General features: G+C 45.7%; 3 protein-coding genes across 3 annotated transcripts in view; 1 reads left to right on the top strand and 2 right to left on the bottom strand.

Annotated features, from left to right (window-relative positions):
- The window catches only part of LOC131096931 (protein spire homolog 1-like), a 39305-nt gene extending 32546 nt beyond the window's left edge, over window positions 1-6759 (bottom strand). Inside the window, exons 1-6 of the mRNA XM_058045566.1 lie at window positions 6525-6759; window positions 5716-5747; window positions 5120-5284; window positions 4230-4355; window positions 3878-3943; window positions 823-984 (exon numbers count right to left, since the gene is read on the bottom strand). Coding sequence (XP_057901549.1) covers window positions 823-984; window positions 3878-3943; window positions 4230-4355; window positions 5120-5284; window positions 5716-5747; window positions 6525-6759 — 786 coding nt within the window. The remainder of the gene's footprint in view (window positions 1-822; window positions 985-3877; window positions 3944-4229; window positions 4356-5119; window positions 5285-5715; window positions 5748-6524) is intronic.
- Window positions 6760-8676: 1917 nt separating this feature from the next.
- NEPRO (nucleolus and neural progenitor protein) lies at window positions 8677-14306 on the top strand. The gene is given in 10 exon segments (XM_058018710.1): window positions 8677-8754; window positions 8756-8891; window positions 9050-9204; window positions 9975-10051; window positions 10159-10290; window positions 10651-10728; window positions 11582-11943; window positions 12588-12649; window positions 13107-13357; window positions 13814-14306. Coding segments are annotated over 10 exon segments (1728 nt in total). The 3' UTR covers window positions 14211-14306.
- Window positions 14246-17129, bottom strand: TAF13 (TATA-box binding protein associated factor 13). The gene is made up of 4 exons (XM_058018711.1): window positions 17047-17129; window positions 16844-16922; window positions 16285-16382; window positions 14246-15471 (listed from the first exon to the last, which is right to left on the bottom strand). Exons 1-4 carry the CDS (start codon window positions 17071-17073, stop codon window positions 15301-15303), a joined length of 375 nt encoding a protein of 124 aa, XP_057874694.1. The 5' UTR covers window positions 17074-17129; the 3' UTR covers window positions 14246-15300.
- Window positions 17130-17486: the final 357 nt, after the last annotated feature.

Here is a 17486-nt window from a genome sequence, read left to right on the forward strand (position 1 = left end):
GCTGATGTCTAGAGCAGTATGCAAAGTTTTCACTTTTTGTAATACCGCTCTTTATTACAAGAGTTGTGTCTCATCTTCTGCCAAGACGTCTGTTTGCAAAGCACGCCAATGCCACAAGGCCTTGTGCCAACGTTTTAGATGTGCTCATCATTCCCAGCTCAAGCTGCAGCAAGCAAAAAGCACCACAAGCCTTTAGAGACATCCCAGACGTTTTTGCATCTGGTCATCTTCACCAACCAAGTGGTGAAGGTGGAAGTCTCTGCTCCTCCCTGTGACGGGCTCAATGTTTTTTACCCTAAGTTCCTGCAGTAGCTGAGTACACTGCCCAGAGGCCTCTGCCTTAGGCTGAGCAGAGAACTGTCTCAGAAGTGCATCTGCCCTTGCACACACAGCACAGCATCTGGGAAGGCAAAACAACAAGTAAAAGATTCCAGGTGCAGCTCAGCTAAAGGAGCCTGGAAAGACACAAGTGCCCAAGGTAGAAAGCACAAGGCAGCAAGAGTGTGCTCCATGAAACTGTTATGTGCAGGGCAGAATAACTGCTGCAGGGAAGTGAGTGGTTGACCCTGGTGGGAGAAGAGGTTTACTGCTCCAATTCATGAAACTGAGGCTACTCCTGACTTGAAAAGTTACTGAAAATTAAGTACTTGGGTAGACAAACAGAGTGATCTAATGTTGAACTGCAGCTGAGAGGGAGGCCCAAACACTTCTGGACTTCCATGTACCTTTGAAAAAGACACACCTTTGGAGAAGAGGTCTCAACACACACTGCTCAGAAAGGAAGTAGAGAGGATGTTTCCAAAGCAGACTGCAGTCACTCACCTTCCGCAGGGTGTACCTCTTGTGCTGAATGTCATCCAAAAGCAGCTCATAGGGAGAGCGATGACATTCCTTTGGAGACACGCAGCGCCGTGGTCGCTCTGCAGCCTTGCGCAGCCTCACGCCAGCCTGCAGCTCACAGATGACACTGGGCAACAGGGATGCCTTGGAGAAACCAGCAAGGGCCAAGTCAGTAGCTGGCTAGAACTCACAGAGCAGCATCCCCTCCCTCCATGTAACAGGGCACACTTAGCAGCTGGAGTCATTCAGAAACACAGAATGGTGTCCTTAACATGCCCTTCTACTCACTTCCAGATCAGGGTGCAGTACCAAAGCAGAGAATTGCTTTTATTTGCAGATGTTAATTTACAACAAGGGAACTTGTAGCTGGCTCACTAGGCTCATTCCCAAAATTTGTCATTAACTTTATGGACGTACTTCAGCAAAATACACCTTTTGCTGCCAGATAAATAAATAGACCCATTTTCTTTCTGCAAGTGCTCCAAGTGCCAGAGTGTTTTCATATTCCTGGTTCCTAGGAAACACTGGGAATGAAATCCCAAATCTTACCATTAAAATCCTCCAAATTTTCAGAAAACTAAGGGGTTGAAGTGTGCAGAAAAAAAAAGAGGAAGACAAGTAGGCAAGGGATCTCATACTTAACAGCAGCATAGGTTAGCAGTCTCAGCCTAGAGACACAAGCTAAAAACCCTGACATCTGCTCATCCTGTTTCTGTACTAGTATCTGAGGATGTTCAGGCATGCAGTATAACCCAACAAAAGCTAAAGACAGGAAAAAAAAGTAATCAACCCAATAGCATGTTTAGACAACATTGTAATGGAAGTGCTAAATCAACAGCTTATCTGGATCCCAGTGGCAAATTGAGCAAGAACAAGCCATTGTATTATAAACAGTGAAAGGGAAGCAAAGCATTTTAGAAAACTGCCTCAGAACAAAGTATCTGACTTAGACTTCTCTCTGTTTTCTACTTACAGCATGAAGCATCTTCTCTCTACTTATCCCTTCAGATATCTTGGTATAATTACAGAAGAGTCTTATGCAAGCTCTGACTGATGGCTGCCCTCAAGAAGACATATTTTTGTTGGATTCTTTTAGTCTGGATTTGGTAATTGTACCTCAACTCCAGAAAACTAGAACTCTCAAAGTATGACTAAACACTTGCCATATCTTCTAGGCTACATTTAATACTGTGTGGGAGAACATACAAAAGTGTCTGGGCAAACCCATCAGTACCAGAGTCTTTTGAAATAGCTTACCCCAAGACATTTGCACTTTATAGAGTTGTATTTCACATGGTGACTGAACTTGACTGAGAGACATGACCTGACTTAGAGAGACTTCTGTACTGTAATACTGCCACATTAGTTTGGGGACAAGAACTGCCTTCAGCTGACCATTTCAGAGCAACACCCAAAACATTTTTCAGATGTTCGTGACATCATTATCCCTCATGTTTCTATTTCCCTACTGACTGGATCACTGCAATTACTCTATTTTTGCCATCCATTGTATTGTCAAAAACCACCTAAACTTTCCACAACCTATTAAGTAGAGCATAAAATGCTACAATACTATAAACCCATTACCTTGAGTTCAAACAGGTGAGTGCTAAGACAGCTGTGTTTCTAACAAGTCTCACTGCTTAGATTTCAAGGTGAACATCAACTTAGGACACGTAAGCTCTGCTGAAACTGTACAACACTGCACGCTGTCAGGCTGTGGTCTGCATTTGATCTGTTTTATATCAGTCAGCATGAAAAAGTGTGGCTCATAGAGCACTTTACCTGCTTAGCACCACTCAAGACACCAGCTCTAACCTGTGGGACCCCAGAGAAGCTGGCATCCTAGTTATTTAAAACTTAAGATACTGTCAGAGCAATGCAATCAGCTGGTGCTTGGGGACTTGGAAATTAGAGGCAGAGGATTCACAACAGACATCCAGCTTTTGGAATTCATGCCTCCTGAAGGAGCAGAGGCCAAATACACTGGCCTTCAGGCCACATGGCAAAGCCATGTACTTATTCATGTATTCCCTGCAGAAAAGAGCTACAGCAGTTGATGAGTTTGTGGTTTAAGATAGCTTGCCAGTTTATTTTAATAGATCACAAAATTGAGAATATGCCCAAACACACATTTCACAAACATTTTAATACGAATAGTTTGAGCACGCTTCAAAGCAAGTGCTATTTAGACAAAGGGAGCGAGTCCACAAGTCTCTCGGGGCTTGCTGTTTGTCTCCACAGACTCCAGACTACAGAGCATTTGTTTATGCTGGGCAGAGCTCCAGCCTGAAGAGCTATTTGTTTCTGATTGAGCCCCGACTGTGTAGGGCCTTGAAAAAAAGCACAGTAAGTTGCCTTCCCTGCCCCAAACACACAGTCCAACATCTATGGAAGCACAGAAGGCAAACACAAGAAAAGCAGTGCACAGAAGGTAGGAGTGACATCATCTCACTCTCTTTCACTCTTTTATTTGAGCTGCTGGAGCTGCACAACCACAAAGATGGACAGTGCTACTGGCCTTCAGTCCCTGCCAGTCCTGACCAACAGAGATCCCACCTAATAAGAGTGAACTAGTCCACCCCAGGACTATCAACAACAGAGGAGTTTTCCGGGAGTTTTCAGTCCAGCTATGAGAAAGGAGCAGATTGCTTTTGGCAGGTGTCAGTTCCTGCCAAGAGCTAGAATTTGGGGCTCATTTGCGGGAAGAAACAGCCTGCATAACTATTTGTGGGCATTTACTCCAAAGACTGCCTCCAACTTCATTTTTAGAAGTGGTTTAAGTTATACCACAAAGACAATCTTTGGGTAGAATAAAAGCCCACGTGAGGTTGACATATGAAATAGTTTAACTTCAAGTTCACTCCCCAGCTTGTTTTGCAAACAAGTCTTTAACTACTCAGGCTCCTGAACAACCTAAGTAGTTCAATTTGTGTTCATGCTCTGTTTTTCATAGAAGAATCAACAGAAAGCCTCAGAGAGCCAACGCTGACCAAAAAACCCCAGTTCCCCATAATGAAGAAGATAAATCTCTTACACCATGGGTTTTCTTCTTTTGAATGGGAGTTTGCACCCAATCTTCCACATCCATTTTTCTCAGTCTCTGAGAAAGGCAAGCATATGAGGTTATTACTCTACACTCTTCAGTGATTTCCTGTCTAGTCAGCTTAAGTTACTAATGTTTATCTGAAAAGCCAAGAAGCTACAAACACTTAAACTTTCAAATGCTACAGTAAATAAAAATGGTTCAGAGACAGCAGCTATTCACATTGTGAAAACAGAACTTCATCCAGGTGCTCCATTTCTAGTGCAATGAGAAGGTTACTTTAGAACTTGGTGAGTGTGTGAAGGTACAGGGAATAGCAGCTAATGGGTAATCCAAAACATACTTCTTTGGAGGTCTGGATGATGGTCACAAGCTTCTGTAGTTCCATATAGTCAGTAAACAGATTCTTACAGGTCATTTCATAATAGCTGGTAGCCTCAGAAGGTCTGGAGCAGTGCTCCTCACAGGCCTGAAAGAAGTGCAGCTATTTAAAAAAGATCTTAAAGTTAAAAAAAAACCCACAAAAACAAAACATGGTAGGATGGAATAAAGCAACATTCTGTTTCCTCAATCCATGGTTAAAAATCATCTTCTTCACTGCCCCTTTATATTTTTTTTCTATTGCAGATACAGAGGAACAAAGAAGGAAGACAGTCAATCTTTTATGTACAATTATGGAAGTAGCTGTGTAATTTGTTTATCTTGTTTTCCATAAGGTGTGCTTCAAAACAAGCACCTGAAAGGGGAAGCCTCCACTTCAAAGAACAACAACTCATAGCAGAGGGAGTCACTTGCTCTGTTCTTTTTCCCTGTCCTGATCAGACAGGAGATGGGAAGTTTCTCATACCTTTAAATTATGGCTGAGAGAAAAATATCTATTTGAGTTGAGACATTCAAATCCCAGCCTTTGCAGAAGCCAAATACTATGGAAAGGGAGTTTTTCAATATCCATAGTGTTCTAGGTATTGAATTTGGAGACTGTGTACAGAAGGACTTTGTAGATACAGCTGTGGGAGAGCTGTACTCAGTCTTCCTTCTTAATTATTTTCCATGGACACTTACAAATACCTTAAATAGTTTTACCTTTTCCCTCTCATGGGAAAAGGCCAATGTTCCCTCTCTGTCCTCCAACAGCCCACCCAGCTTTTTCCCAGAAACAGTCTTGCCTCTTGGCCAACAGTGCCGTTCCAACTCCTCTAAAGTTGCTGTATTTACTAAGGGGGAAGAAAACACCTTGATAACATCCTGCAGGGTGACTGGAGGTTCTGTTGGCCTGTCATCCAGTTTCAACATGAGGCATAGCAGTTGCTCCAAAGGATCACTCAGTTCTTGCTCCATTTGGCTGTCGATTCCCCAGTCCAGGGCTTCATAGATCACCCCTCCCAAGTACTCCAACAGCTGCAGGCAGAGACCAAGGAAGCAATATAGCACAAAGCGCTGTGGAGAACATCACAGCTCTTATTTTCCAGCCATGTGTGCATACTCCTCTGCTCCTGAGGACTGAACACATCTCTCAGGATGAGAAATACCTCCATTTAAGCTGGTTTAAAGTTCTTAAATGGTCTTAACTGGCAGCCCTAAGATATATGCCATTAGGACAACAAGACTGTGGCCTAAACATCTGCGCACATTGTTTCCCAGTCCCACTGTCTTGAGTTCAGTCCAAGCACTTTGTTTCCTTTTCCAGGTTGCAGGGGAGTCACTCTCACAGGCCACAGCAAATTCAAGCACCTTGATAATTTTCCAAGACATTTGCATCTCCTGAGCAGGCCTTCTACTACAACAGGATTGTATCTGCACACACAATGAAGGTAAATACACAGGCTTACCTTGTCCTCTGACTGCTGAATGCTGCCAAAATCTGAAAGGGAAAAACAAGGATCAGGGGAGAAAGACAGCTGTACAGGCATTGATAAAGAGCTTTTAGAACCCTTTTCAAGAGAGGGGAACAGGACACATTCTTTGTAATAAGGTAACTAACTCCTCTGACTAAAGTCAGTCCTACCTGGGGAAAGTAGGCCTGTATTTGGGGAGTCCTGGAAAACACCATGGGAGACTCATGTTATTGTGAGCATCAGCCCAAAGTAACAGATACTGCATTTTATTGTTTGCTAATTGATATCCACCCTCCAGGGGAGGCACAGGATCTTTACCTTTATTCTTTACTACCCCCTCTAGTCCCTGAAGAGTTAGCCTAGCACCGACCTCTGCTGCAGCCCAACCCAGCCCTACATAACACCGAGTTATTACCACTTGCTGGGCTACACATAGTGACCAAAAAAAGGGAAAGTACCAATCATAAATCTGCTGTGAGAGTTACCATAACAAAGGAACCATACACTGGAAGATGAACAGAGCAGAACACATAGCAAAGCCTCAGACTATTTATTTCAAATAATATAAGTGGTGGAAAGCTTTCATCACAGCTATTCCCTAGAACCAAATGACTCAATAGAGCACTATTAGAGAATTTAGCAGGTCATGCATCTGTATTATCACTCATCCACAGTCCTCTGAAATGAAGTACAGGTAGGAGAATAGCTTCATGACAACATACACAGAAAAGAGAGGGGGGGAAAGCAAAACAAAAAAAGCAGAAGAAATTTCTCTTGGCATCTGCAGGTACCTATGCTCTTACCAGACTTGTGGTAGACCTGGAAGGAAGCAGTACCATCAGCATGGATAAAGATGCTCTCAGAACCCTTTACATACACAGAACGGAGTGGTAGGCTGTGGGCCAACTGCTCTATTTTTCTGCAACACTGAAAGCAGATAGCCCAGGCTTGCTCCTCACTTAAAGGATGCTCAAAACACCTCAGGAGCTCAGCTACAGAGACCTTTGCAATCCTCTGCTCACACCCTGGTGGTTCCATTTTTCCTTTCGCCTCCACTTTTAGCCTAGGAAGCTTAAAACTTCCTTCCCCAGGCTGGGCAAGCCTTCACAGCAGCTTTTTATTGGTTCTCTTGATTTGCTCTTGTCTCCCTTCCCTACAGGTGCAACCATTAATGTCAACTTTTGCTCTGTCTTTTTAAAGGCACATGACTTTATCTGTACTTGTACGAGATTTCTTAAAAGGACAGAATAAGTGTACAACAAAATGGAATCAAGGGAAGGTAAGTGTACAAAAATTGTGCTCAATTTAACTCCATTGTTTCTCACAAATATATGAATTGCACCAATGTCTGCAAGTAGGAGAAGAGTACATTAAACTTCAGGCAGGGAGGGAAAGAGGCAGGAAATGTACTTGGGGGAGGAGAACTGAGAACACTGTAAAAATCATTTTGATAGGAAACTATTCCAACAGCACTAATACATTACAGAGCAATCAACTCTGCGAGGAATGAAATCCTGGAGATGAGAGCTCTTTTTCAGAGTAGTAATTGGTAGTTGGTGTTAATGAAGCTGATAAGGTCTTAATTTGAAGCGTTGGTCTGTTGTTAAACATTGAATGTTAAGAGTTCTAGGACTTCCCTTTAGTTGCCGTTGTTAAATGTTACTATTTTACCCTGTATTTGTATCTCTCCTCATCATACTCCGTATTTGTACCCCGTGTTAGTCTGTTGTTAAACCTGAAATGTTAGAATTCTAAGACTTACCTTTAGTTGCCGCTGTTAGATGTTACTATTTTACCTTGCATTTGTATCTCTCCCCATCATACTCTGTATTTGTACCCCTTTCCGTCTCACCCCGGATTTGTAACGATTCCCGTCGGGAACCACTTCCCCTGCTCCCCTGCTCCCAGGAGGCCTTGCACCTGGACTGAATTCAAATGAGAGGCTGTGGGAACTATATGAACCCTCTCAAAACAACAAACCAGCACATCAACTTTGACTTTAACCCTCCAGAACCACACTAAGTCACCCACTCCTGACTAGAGCCGGATCCCGTCCTGTCACCACAACTTGATAGTACACAGCTTAGAGGATAGCCCTGGACTACAAGCCACTATTGCCTTGTTCAGGACTGTCTGGGGACGAAAGCTCCAGCTTTGATGAAAGACAAAGCTGCATTCTTCTTCAGTGTTGTCCAGTGGGAGCAGTGGTGGTGTGCATGACCCCTCGGGTTCCTCACACAGACATCTCTTAAAGGCTTTTTAAAAGGAGCTGGTCTATTTATAACAAACTCCATGGGCCCCCTCCCATAGGAAAATCCAGTAGTAGGGGCTGTGAGCATGGAGCGATCAGGATGGCCATGGGGCAGGGCAGCAAGGCCCTTCCTTGCCCAGAATGCCAATATCCCAGAAACACAGGATCAGTTGGGTGGGAAAAGATCTCTGAGATCATTGAGTCCAACCTGTGACTGAACACCAGTGTCAGCTACCCCCCGGCACTGAGTGCCACGTCTGCTCTTTCCCTAAACACTCCAAGGACGGTGACTCCATCACCTCCCTGGGCAGTCTGTTCCAATGTCTGATCACCCTTTCTGTGAATAAATTCTTTAAAACGTCCAACCTGAACCTTCCCCAGTGCATTTTAAGACTATATCCCGTAGTCTGGATGTGAATTGCTCCTGGTGTGAAGCCGATCACGCAGCGTTTTCAGCACATTGAGGCTTGTCTGTGACATGGGAGGGCACAGCTGCAGGGCTGGGGACTGGGCTCACCCCCAGGACCCCGCCTGCACCGCCTCACGGCTGCTGCTGCGCTGGCTCACAACGACCACAGATCCCTAGGCGCACAGTGGAGAATTGCGAGGTTTAGAAAGTGTGAGTAACACTCATGATTTATAGTCATTTCCCTTCTCGCTTATAGCATTTGGGAATGCAGCGCACCAGCGCCAGACCCCGGGCCATGACGCACCCCCGCGGGGTGACTTGGTCCGGCCCGCGACTCTCCCCGCCGGCCCGCCCGGATGGTGCCGCCCACGCCGGGGCTCGCCGCGCGCAGCGGGAAGATGGCGGTGCCTAGGGCGGCGTGGGACGGGCGGGACGAGCCTTGGAACCGGCTGGACGTGCCCTGGCCCGCGAACAGCGCCGCGGTGCCGCTGGCGGCCCAGCACCCCGCAGGTCCCGGCGCGGTGCCGAGGGGTTGGGGGGTGTTCGAAGCCGCTCCCGGGTGTTTGCGGTGGGTGGTCGGTCGGTGGGAGCCGGAGCAGCGGCCGGAGCGGCGGCGGGCGCTGGTGCCGCTGCCCGGCGCTGAGGCGCTGCCCGGGTCTCGCCCGCAGTGGGGTTACTGTCGGCGCTGCGGCGGCGCTGCGACATCGCCGGGAAGCGGCTGTCGGGGCCGGGCCTGGCCGCCGAGGGACGCGTCCTGCGCGCCGTGCTCTACGTGTACCACAGCCGGCTGCTCCGGCACCGGCCCTACCTGGCCCTGCAGCAGGTGAGCACCAACCCCGCCTGGCCGGCAGGGACCCGGCGCTGGGTGCTCCCGGTCCCCGGTCACCACTCCCCGAAAGGCCTTTCGAGTAGCACTTAGCGCCCGGCGCAGCGTGCAAAAAAAGTTTGTGAGCAGGTGCATTTTTGTTTTCTCATGGTTGAGCCCAGTGGGTTTCTTGGCCCTCTGCAGCAATTGCAACTTCAGTTTTCCTGCCCTGGTCTTCGATACTCACGCTGAGACCAGAAATAGGTATTATTCCATACCTTTGCATACATGAATAATACAGGGACGTCATTCTCAAATAATTGCAATTATAGGAGGCAGGAATAAAAATCCTATCCTATTTATTAGATATTTTCTGTTTTAAGATGAAAAGTGAACACCTTGCCAGTTTTCCAGGGAAGGGGTTGTCAGCATTTTCAAATAACTGTTTTGAAATGGACCAGGAATAGCACTTACCTTCTTGAGTTGTTTTTGTGGTTTTTTTCTTGATATCTAAGAGTAAAGGCCCTTGTATGTAGCAGGGAAATCATGCAGCACCAATTAAACATGGCCTGCTCCAGTCCTTCACTTAATTCTATATTTAGAATGCAGAGTGATGAAGGGATGTTTTTCATCATTGTGCAAATAAAGAAATGTCCCAGAATATCCCATCACACAGAGCTCCAGTGTGGGCTGTTAAACTGATGATATAATGACACTTTAATATATCTGTTACAGTTCTTAGACCAGTCTCTCAAAAGACCAGTCAAAGGAGTTTTCTTTTCTCCTAGGTAGAGCAATGTTTAAAGCGCCTATGGAAAATGAATCTGGTGGGCTGCCTGGAAACTCTGGTAGGACTGATTCCCAAGTAAGTGGCACGATCCCATATCTTGTACTGTCCATTAAATCTGTCTGCAGAGCTAAAGGAAGAGGATGCTAGATTGTAACCAACTCTTCATCCTTGTATCACCACAGGAAAAACGCATCTAAAGCCCAGGAAGAGTGCTTGGTTCCCAGCCAACCTATTCTGGAAACGGTGGCTTTGAAGGTATTGGGAGGCTGCAAGCTCATACTACGTCTACTGGATTGTTGCTGTAAAGCTTTTCTGTATCCTTTTTTACCACAAAAACATTATCTTAGAGTTCACCAGTCGCACCTCACGAGACCAAAACGAGGTTTTGTGTAGGCCCTGCATTGCTGATGGACTCAACTGTGCAATTCATAGGTGCAACTTGAAATTTCTTTGATAGCCAGAAACCTTCATTTCAAGTTATTATGTGGAAACCTCAGGCTGTCTGGCGAGCAGCTGTTCTGGCCTTGAGCCAGCACAGCATCCAAACAAAGTTTGGATACTCATCTCCCAGATTATTCCAGGATATTGCCTTGTGAATTGCCCCTAGTTGGTGTGTTCAGCAACTCTCATTACATGCTGTTTATTTTTTTAACCTTAACTGCTATAATCTTCAGCTTGTCCGTGAAACACCTCTGCTCGAAGGAATTCATACTCCTGAATACTGTGGCTTCAGGGCTCCTGAGCCGGCTCTGGTTTGTGTGTTCAAAAGTCTGTCTGGTTTGTGTCTGTCTGTTTGATGTGCCTGTCAGGGAGAAGGGCTTGTAATTAGGCCTTGCTGCTAAGGGAGCTTTATTCAGTTGGGAGTAGGAGAAGGGAGGTCCCTCCATGCCTTTGGACTTGATTTTAGAACCTGCAGAGTTGTGCAAGTGGAGACAGACTTCTTACATGCTCTTATGGAAGGCTTTATTCTTGGATCTTAGCAAACTATATGTACTTCTAATGAAATCACAGTGTTAGTGTCAGTCTGCCACAAACACCTGGTACTCTGGGCACCAAGGAGTAAGTCCTGCCTCATGCTGGAATGGGAAGGCTGGGTTAAACATGTTCTATTATACTACTGAATTTTCTAGGGAAATTGGCTGTTCTGGTTTCTCTCAGTCTCGGAGAATAACTGCTGTCTGTAGCTGAAGGAGTAACAACATTGCTAGAATAACTTTCTGTGACACAAGAAGTCTTCCAGCTCAAGGAAACGTAGAGCAGGCAATTGTATGGCATCAGGCCTGAGCTGGTGCAGGGTGCTTTTGTGGGAAGACCTCATGGCACCTCGGATGTGACCCAACAACCTGATGGGTCCCAAGTGTGGCACTCAGCAAAACTCTATGGAAATAGAGGGGCTCCTGATCAGGAATTTTCAAGTCACTTTTGCATTCTGATCTGGAATAGTTCCTTAAAGCTCAGACTTAAGGAATGCAGGGTGATGGAGTGTAAAAAGGTAAATTTGTACTGAGGGGAAACAGGAAAGGACCATTGAGCTGAAGGTAGTTGTTCAGTAAGCATTATGTTTTGCTAGAGGAGACTTCATTCCTTTTTGTCCTCTGTCTACAGGGTCCAGTACAGGTGTGTATTGCAGACCCTCATGTCCTTGTACAGTGTCTTGTCAACAATGCTTCAGCTGGTATCTGAAACCCAGAAGACCCCTTATATCAAGGGGTTTACCTTCCCTTCTGATGTTGGTGACTTCCTTGGAGTTAATGTATCTTCTGAAGCAAAGAAGCAAAAGGCTAAAATGCTTACAGCAAAAAAATCTACCAGCTGGATGACAAAGTTCTTCCCAGCAATGCCAGAGGCAGTATCAAAGGTTGGGAAAAAGAGAAAATCTGAGACCTGTACAAGTGCTGTGAAAAACCATAGCATCCTATGCCCTGTGGACATTGGAGAGACAGTTGTGGTGCCCACAGCCAGGAGAGGTAAAGCCTTGTGCCAGTGTAATGGTTTCTGACATCTCAGAGACTGACTGCAACTTCTGTCCCACAGGGCCAAGCACTTCGACTACCTACAGGGTGGTTCTTGTACAAACTCCCTGTCCTTGGAAGAGAATGCTGCATGTGCCCTTGCCTTTATAAAGCTGTGGATAATGTCAGTATCATGATTTTTGGGGGGGTGTTTCTCAAGGCTGTTTCCTGATTAAAAGAGAAGCAGGTAATGAATGCAGTATACAGGTCCTGAAAATAGTTATTTGTACTTTTCTGCTTTTGCATAGCTAAGAAGCTATGGGCACTGTCTGTAGCCCATACAAGAGCAGGGGTAGGTCTGTAAGGAAGAGGATGCAAGTATCCTGTGTTTGCTGGTTCTGAACTGTGCCCAAGTCTTCCTCTGCAGTCAGGGCTATGGCCAGTTACTGCAGCCATCCATGTGTTTGTGTGAAGCTTTTATCCATTAAGTTCTCCTTTGTAGCCATCTGTAAACCTCTGCATGCTCTTCATTCCTTGCCAGCTGCAATGCAAAACTAGTGTAGTCCCCTTGTGAGCCTGCTGAGAGTTCTGTGGTGTCTCTGTGCAAAGAAATAAAACTATCTCAGTGTTGTAATGGGAACTCTTTTCTCTCTCTGTAGGGAAGCACCCAGGGTTTGATGTGAAGAGCTTGCTTAGGCCATCCAGACATCCCACACAAGAGGTTTGTATGGCATTGTTTCACATGTTAGGTTGGTGGTTTGGGTTTTTTGTACACAAGTTTTTTTATTTTTGTATTGTAAAGACTCTAACACTTAAAACACGATATCCCTGATTGAAAATGTCCCCTTTTCCTGCCTTATTTTTCCTTGTCTTTCAACTCAGGTTAGTGTGGAAGCTTTGCACAGAAAATCAATCACTACTTATTTCTGCTTGGGAATTTGGGCATTTGTTGGTTTGTCAAGTGAAATGACCAGAGACCAATTCAGCAGTAGACAGAAATACAAATTCTAAATAACTGCCTCTGCTTTTTTGTATTCCACAAAACAAGACTGCTCTTCCCTTTTCTCCTTAGAAAATAAGGAATATTCTCACAACATTCTGTGTTCTGCTCCCTTCCAGCAGAAAGGATCAAACACATCATCTTTTTAAAACACTCTTTCTGTTACTGTTTGTTTCAGGGTCTAAGCATTGCATCAACACCTCTTCAAGCAAAGTCATCGCCACTTTCATCTCAGATAGTAAAATCACAGCACACTGGATCTCTTGTACAGATGGTCCAAACAGCTGCATCATTTGGGGAGCTGTCAGAGGCACTCAGAAAAGCTATTCTGTGGTGCAAAACAAACAAATTCAAATCAGAAGCTTATTTTCTCCGTAACAAGTTGTTGAAAAGCAAGCGGCTACACCATGTGGAGGCTCAAGGATGCAGGTAGTTTTGTATGGGTATGGGATTTCTGAGTCTAACATTTGTATTTTAGTATTATGTATTTTGCTATAGTATAGTGAAACACAGTGGCCTAAGCCATTATTTTAAAACTCAGGATCACTAGTTCAGGTTACTGGGTGCTCTGACCATGGGCATTCTGTTTAGTTTCAGTCACTTGTGATTTCAAAAGGCTTTAAAAGGCTATCAAATGTACACTACTTAGGAGGGAGGATGAAAATGCAACTTAAATCATCTGCGTGTTTTATGGTAACAAATGTATGAGGCAAGGGTTGTGTTTATTCAGACTGCTTTGGCTACTATTGTACAAGGTGTTGTTCTGTTTCCTTGGTATGCTAACGAAAATTATAGATGGGTAATGATGAAATCTCTCCAAACTCCAAATGAAGTAACACTTTAGTAGCTGATAAAGTTCTGTTTTCTAACTTTGCTCCCTTTAAGCTTGAAGAAAAAGCTGCGCTGTGTGAAAACATCTGTCTGTAAACACCTCCTGTACGGGCCCCAACACACGCGCTGGCCGAGGCAGCACCTCCAGGCACGCTGCTGCCGAAGGAGGATCAGATCGTCGGCGCTCTTGAAGACAGCTCCAAAGACTGGTGGGCAAAAGCCTCCTGAGCTTTTTGGGGTCTGTGAGAACAGTGCATCACTCATCCTCCCAGCTTACCAAGATGGGTCTCCAAGTCAGGAAGAACATTGTAGCATTGATACAGGACGTGTCAGACTAAGCACAACAGGGACCCCTAAGCGGCTGCTGCTGGAAGGAAGCCCTGGCCTTGTGTGGAAAGAACCTGCTGAAAACACAGATATTGATTCTATTTTTGCAGCAATAGGTGTCTGATCCTGGATTTGAAGGAGGAAAGGGTTGAGTCATTCTAGTTTTTTGTTGTTTGGTTTTTTTTGTTTTTATTTTTAAGTAAACCCCTCTGAACCCTTATGGTGTCTCAGTAACTCACATTGTGAATTCTGTTAAGAAAGTAACAACTATTTTATTATGTTTTTCTAAACCAGCTTTTTTTTAATGGCTGATTTTTACATTTTTAAGGGTGTTCCAAATAACTGAATAGTCACGTTCCTTTTACCTACCCTTGTCCAGGATAAATGACTTTGTTACCCTTACTCAGTGTTCCCTCTCTATTGCCTGACCCCATGTTAAGTGCTGCTGTCAAATCCACAGTGCAAACAGTTCCCATCCATGGCAGAAAGGCTGCAGCTGATCACTCACTGCCGCTTTGGACAAAAGACTTGCCAAAACTTTTCCAACCCTTACACTCTTCCTTCTGTGCTGCTTGTAGAGGGGACAGCCTTGATGTGCAGTATTATTGCTGTTTCAGCATTTGTTATGCTTGTTCTGAAATGAGGAGTTAACTGAAGTTACCTCCCCATAGCTGTTCCAGAAGTAGGGAAAAGCACAGCTGTGGCCTGTATTACCTGCCTTATATGAACTGATCAATGTACATTTAGTTATGAAACGTGGGCACAAACTTATGTTTTATTCAAAATGCATACACAGAGCAAAGAGCACAACTTTGTTAGTAGTTTGGGCTCAAGGTCTTTGTACACCTTAACCAAGACCCATTTTCAAGGTTTCCTGTCACAGGAATACCCAGTGACAACTGAAACAATTTTAGAGAATCAGGAATCATTAGCCCTTGAGCCAATTGATGCAACACTTGAAACAGGTTCCTCCGATTGCAGGAATTTTTAGAGGTCTTTTCCTCATTTCCTCAAATGGTATAAAAATACCTAAGTATACCACATACAATCAGGTAATGTTTCAGCTAATATTTCTCAGAAAAGGCTGGGAGTGAGGGCAGACATCCCAGCAGTGACCTCCATCGTAAAAAACCCTTCCAAACAACATGCATGATCTTCCTTCTTAGTGGGCAGCAGGTGGCCAAATAATGCCCCAGCGCAGCTTGTGCACAGATTCAAGACCCATAGTTTGCTTCATCAAAGGCCTTTCTGGCTCGTTTCAGTTCTTCATTCATAGTTAGGAGGTCTTTAACTCTGGCAAACTTCCGGGGGTCCTTGCGTATTAGAAAGACAATGTCCTCCACCTGCACCCGACCCTGCCGCCCGATGGACATGGCCTTGTGTGTCTGTTAGAGGGGAGAAGAAAGTCAGCAGTATTCCTTTGCCATGGTGCTTTCTTAAGGTCTCAATTCCACTTTAGTTCCTGTCATTTTATAATAAAAAAGTAAGCAATTGCAGGTTCTGGGCACCATCATCCTAGTCACAAGAGAACTTCCCAGTAAACCATGGACTTACTCTGCTGTCACTTATACCCTGAACATAACCACTACATATACATCACTTAATGGTATCAAAACGAAGGCCAGATTACACATAGGACACCCAGCCTGCAGAATGGCTGAAGATTAGGCATGATTTGGAAGCAGTGTGAGGTAACTGTATCAGAGGACAGTGTAGGGCATTTTGATAAGCATAGGAAAGACCAGCATTTCAACAGAAAGGGGAATGTTTGGATACTTAGAAATGGTATCCAAGTCTGGAAGAGAAATGGCCTCAGGCCCAAGAATGCATTCCTTTTGTAGGGCAGAGACACTGGGCAAACACAAAAAGTTGACAGCCTTTCAAATGTGAGCCAAATTTTCTGTCAGCTGCACATACAGTGATGCCACAGTGAACCCCAAAGTCAGGTGGGTATTTCCCCTGCTACAATACTAATCCAAGTGCTACTTAAAGACTTCAGTGTTCTAAATCCACATGGAGTGAGGTGCATAAAATTTTGCTTTAATACTGGGAAAACAAAATCCAAGTTTATGTTTCTCCTACTAATGCCATGAGTTTGGGGCCTGGGATAATGCAGTATTTGAGTCAGAAGCATTAACCTTCAAAAAGCTAAAGTTCTGCTGAGGGTGTTTTGACCATGCCATCTAGAGCTGACTTACCATTTCAGTGATAAACTCTATTACCAGGTCCTCAAGAATGTCCACCGATTCTGTGTAAGGGTTCTGGTCGTCTCCAAATCCATACATCATGCATCTTACTGCACAAAGAAACACTCAGCATGAGGCTTTCATCCATTTAGTGCTGCATGCATCTAGTTAGACCTCACCAGCCTGCACGTTCCTGCACCAGGACGGCCCTCTCATCTGTCAGGCAAGACAAATCTTGAGGAAACATACAGGAAATTACAACAAACAGAAGCCAACAAAAGCCCTCCTGTAGGCACAGGAACTGTGCATACAGAAGAGCATGTCTGAGGACAGTCTCTCTGAATATTCATTTAGGCTGCAAAGCACTGCATAGTGACAGCGCAGCTAACTTTGGGCACAGCTAGATCCAGAGCATACGCTAGCAGTATTTTTGAGGGCGGTCTACATGGCAGATTTCTGCAATTGCAGCCAAGGCACATTATGAAAGCCGCTGTTTTGCTAAGGAGAAGTGAGTTTTGGGACCCCATAGCTGTCAGCTGGGGGTTTCAGCTGAGTACCCGGCCCGACTTACGCTCTTTGGAGAACAGCCGCTTCCTCCTGCCCTGCCCGCCGTCCAGGCCCCCGCCGGCGTCCTCGGCGTCCTCTTCGAACTACACGGGCACAGCGGCGGGGAGGCCGCGGTCAGCGCCCGTCTGGCCCCGGCCCCTTCCCGCCGCTCCCCCGACCGCGGCTGGGCTGCGGATCCCCGGGAAGGGCAGCCCCTCCACCACTCACCGGCACATCCTCCTCCTCATCCGCCATGGCTGCCCCGCGGCCCGGAACAGCTTCGGCGGCCCGACCCCGCCCCGCGACCGCGCCGAGCCGCGCCGGGCGAGACGGGCGGAGCGGGCGGCGCTGCGGGGCCTGCCTGGGCGGGGGGCAGCGCCGTGCGGCTGCGGCGTAGCTCTGGTCGCCCTCCCCAAACCTGGATATGACATTCATTGTTGGATTGCCGGATCGGCATAGCGTGGTTTGAAAGTGAGCTCGGGAGGTGTCTGTTAACCCCTCTGCTCGAAAGAGGGTCAGCCACGAGGTCAGAAAGGGTGGCTTTTCACAGTCGGTTTGTAAGGTTGGCAGGGGCTTTTCCTTCCCTTCAGCGAGGCACACTTGCCCATGTTCACAAAATCATAGAATGTAAAAGAGTTGGGATAAAGCCTTTAATGACCATCTAATCC

The sequence above is a fragment of the Melospiza georgiana genome, chromosome 2 (genome assembly GCF_028018845.1).
Source record: "Melospiza georgiana isolate bMelGeo1 chromosome 2, bMelGeo1.pri, whole genome shotgun sequence".
Classification (NCBI taxonomy): domain Eukaryota; kingdom Metazoa; phylum Chordata; class Aves; order Passeriformes; family Passerellidae; genus Melospiza; species Melospiza georgiana.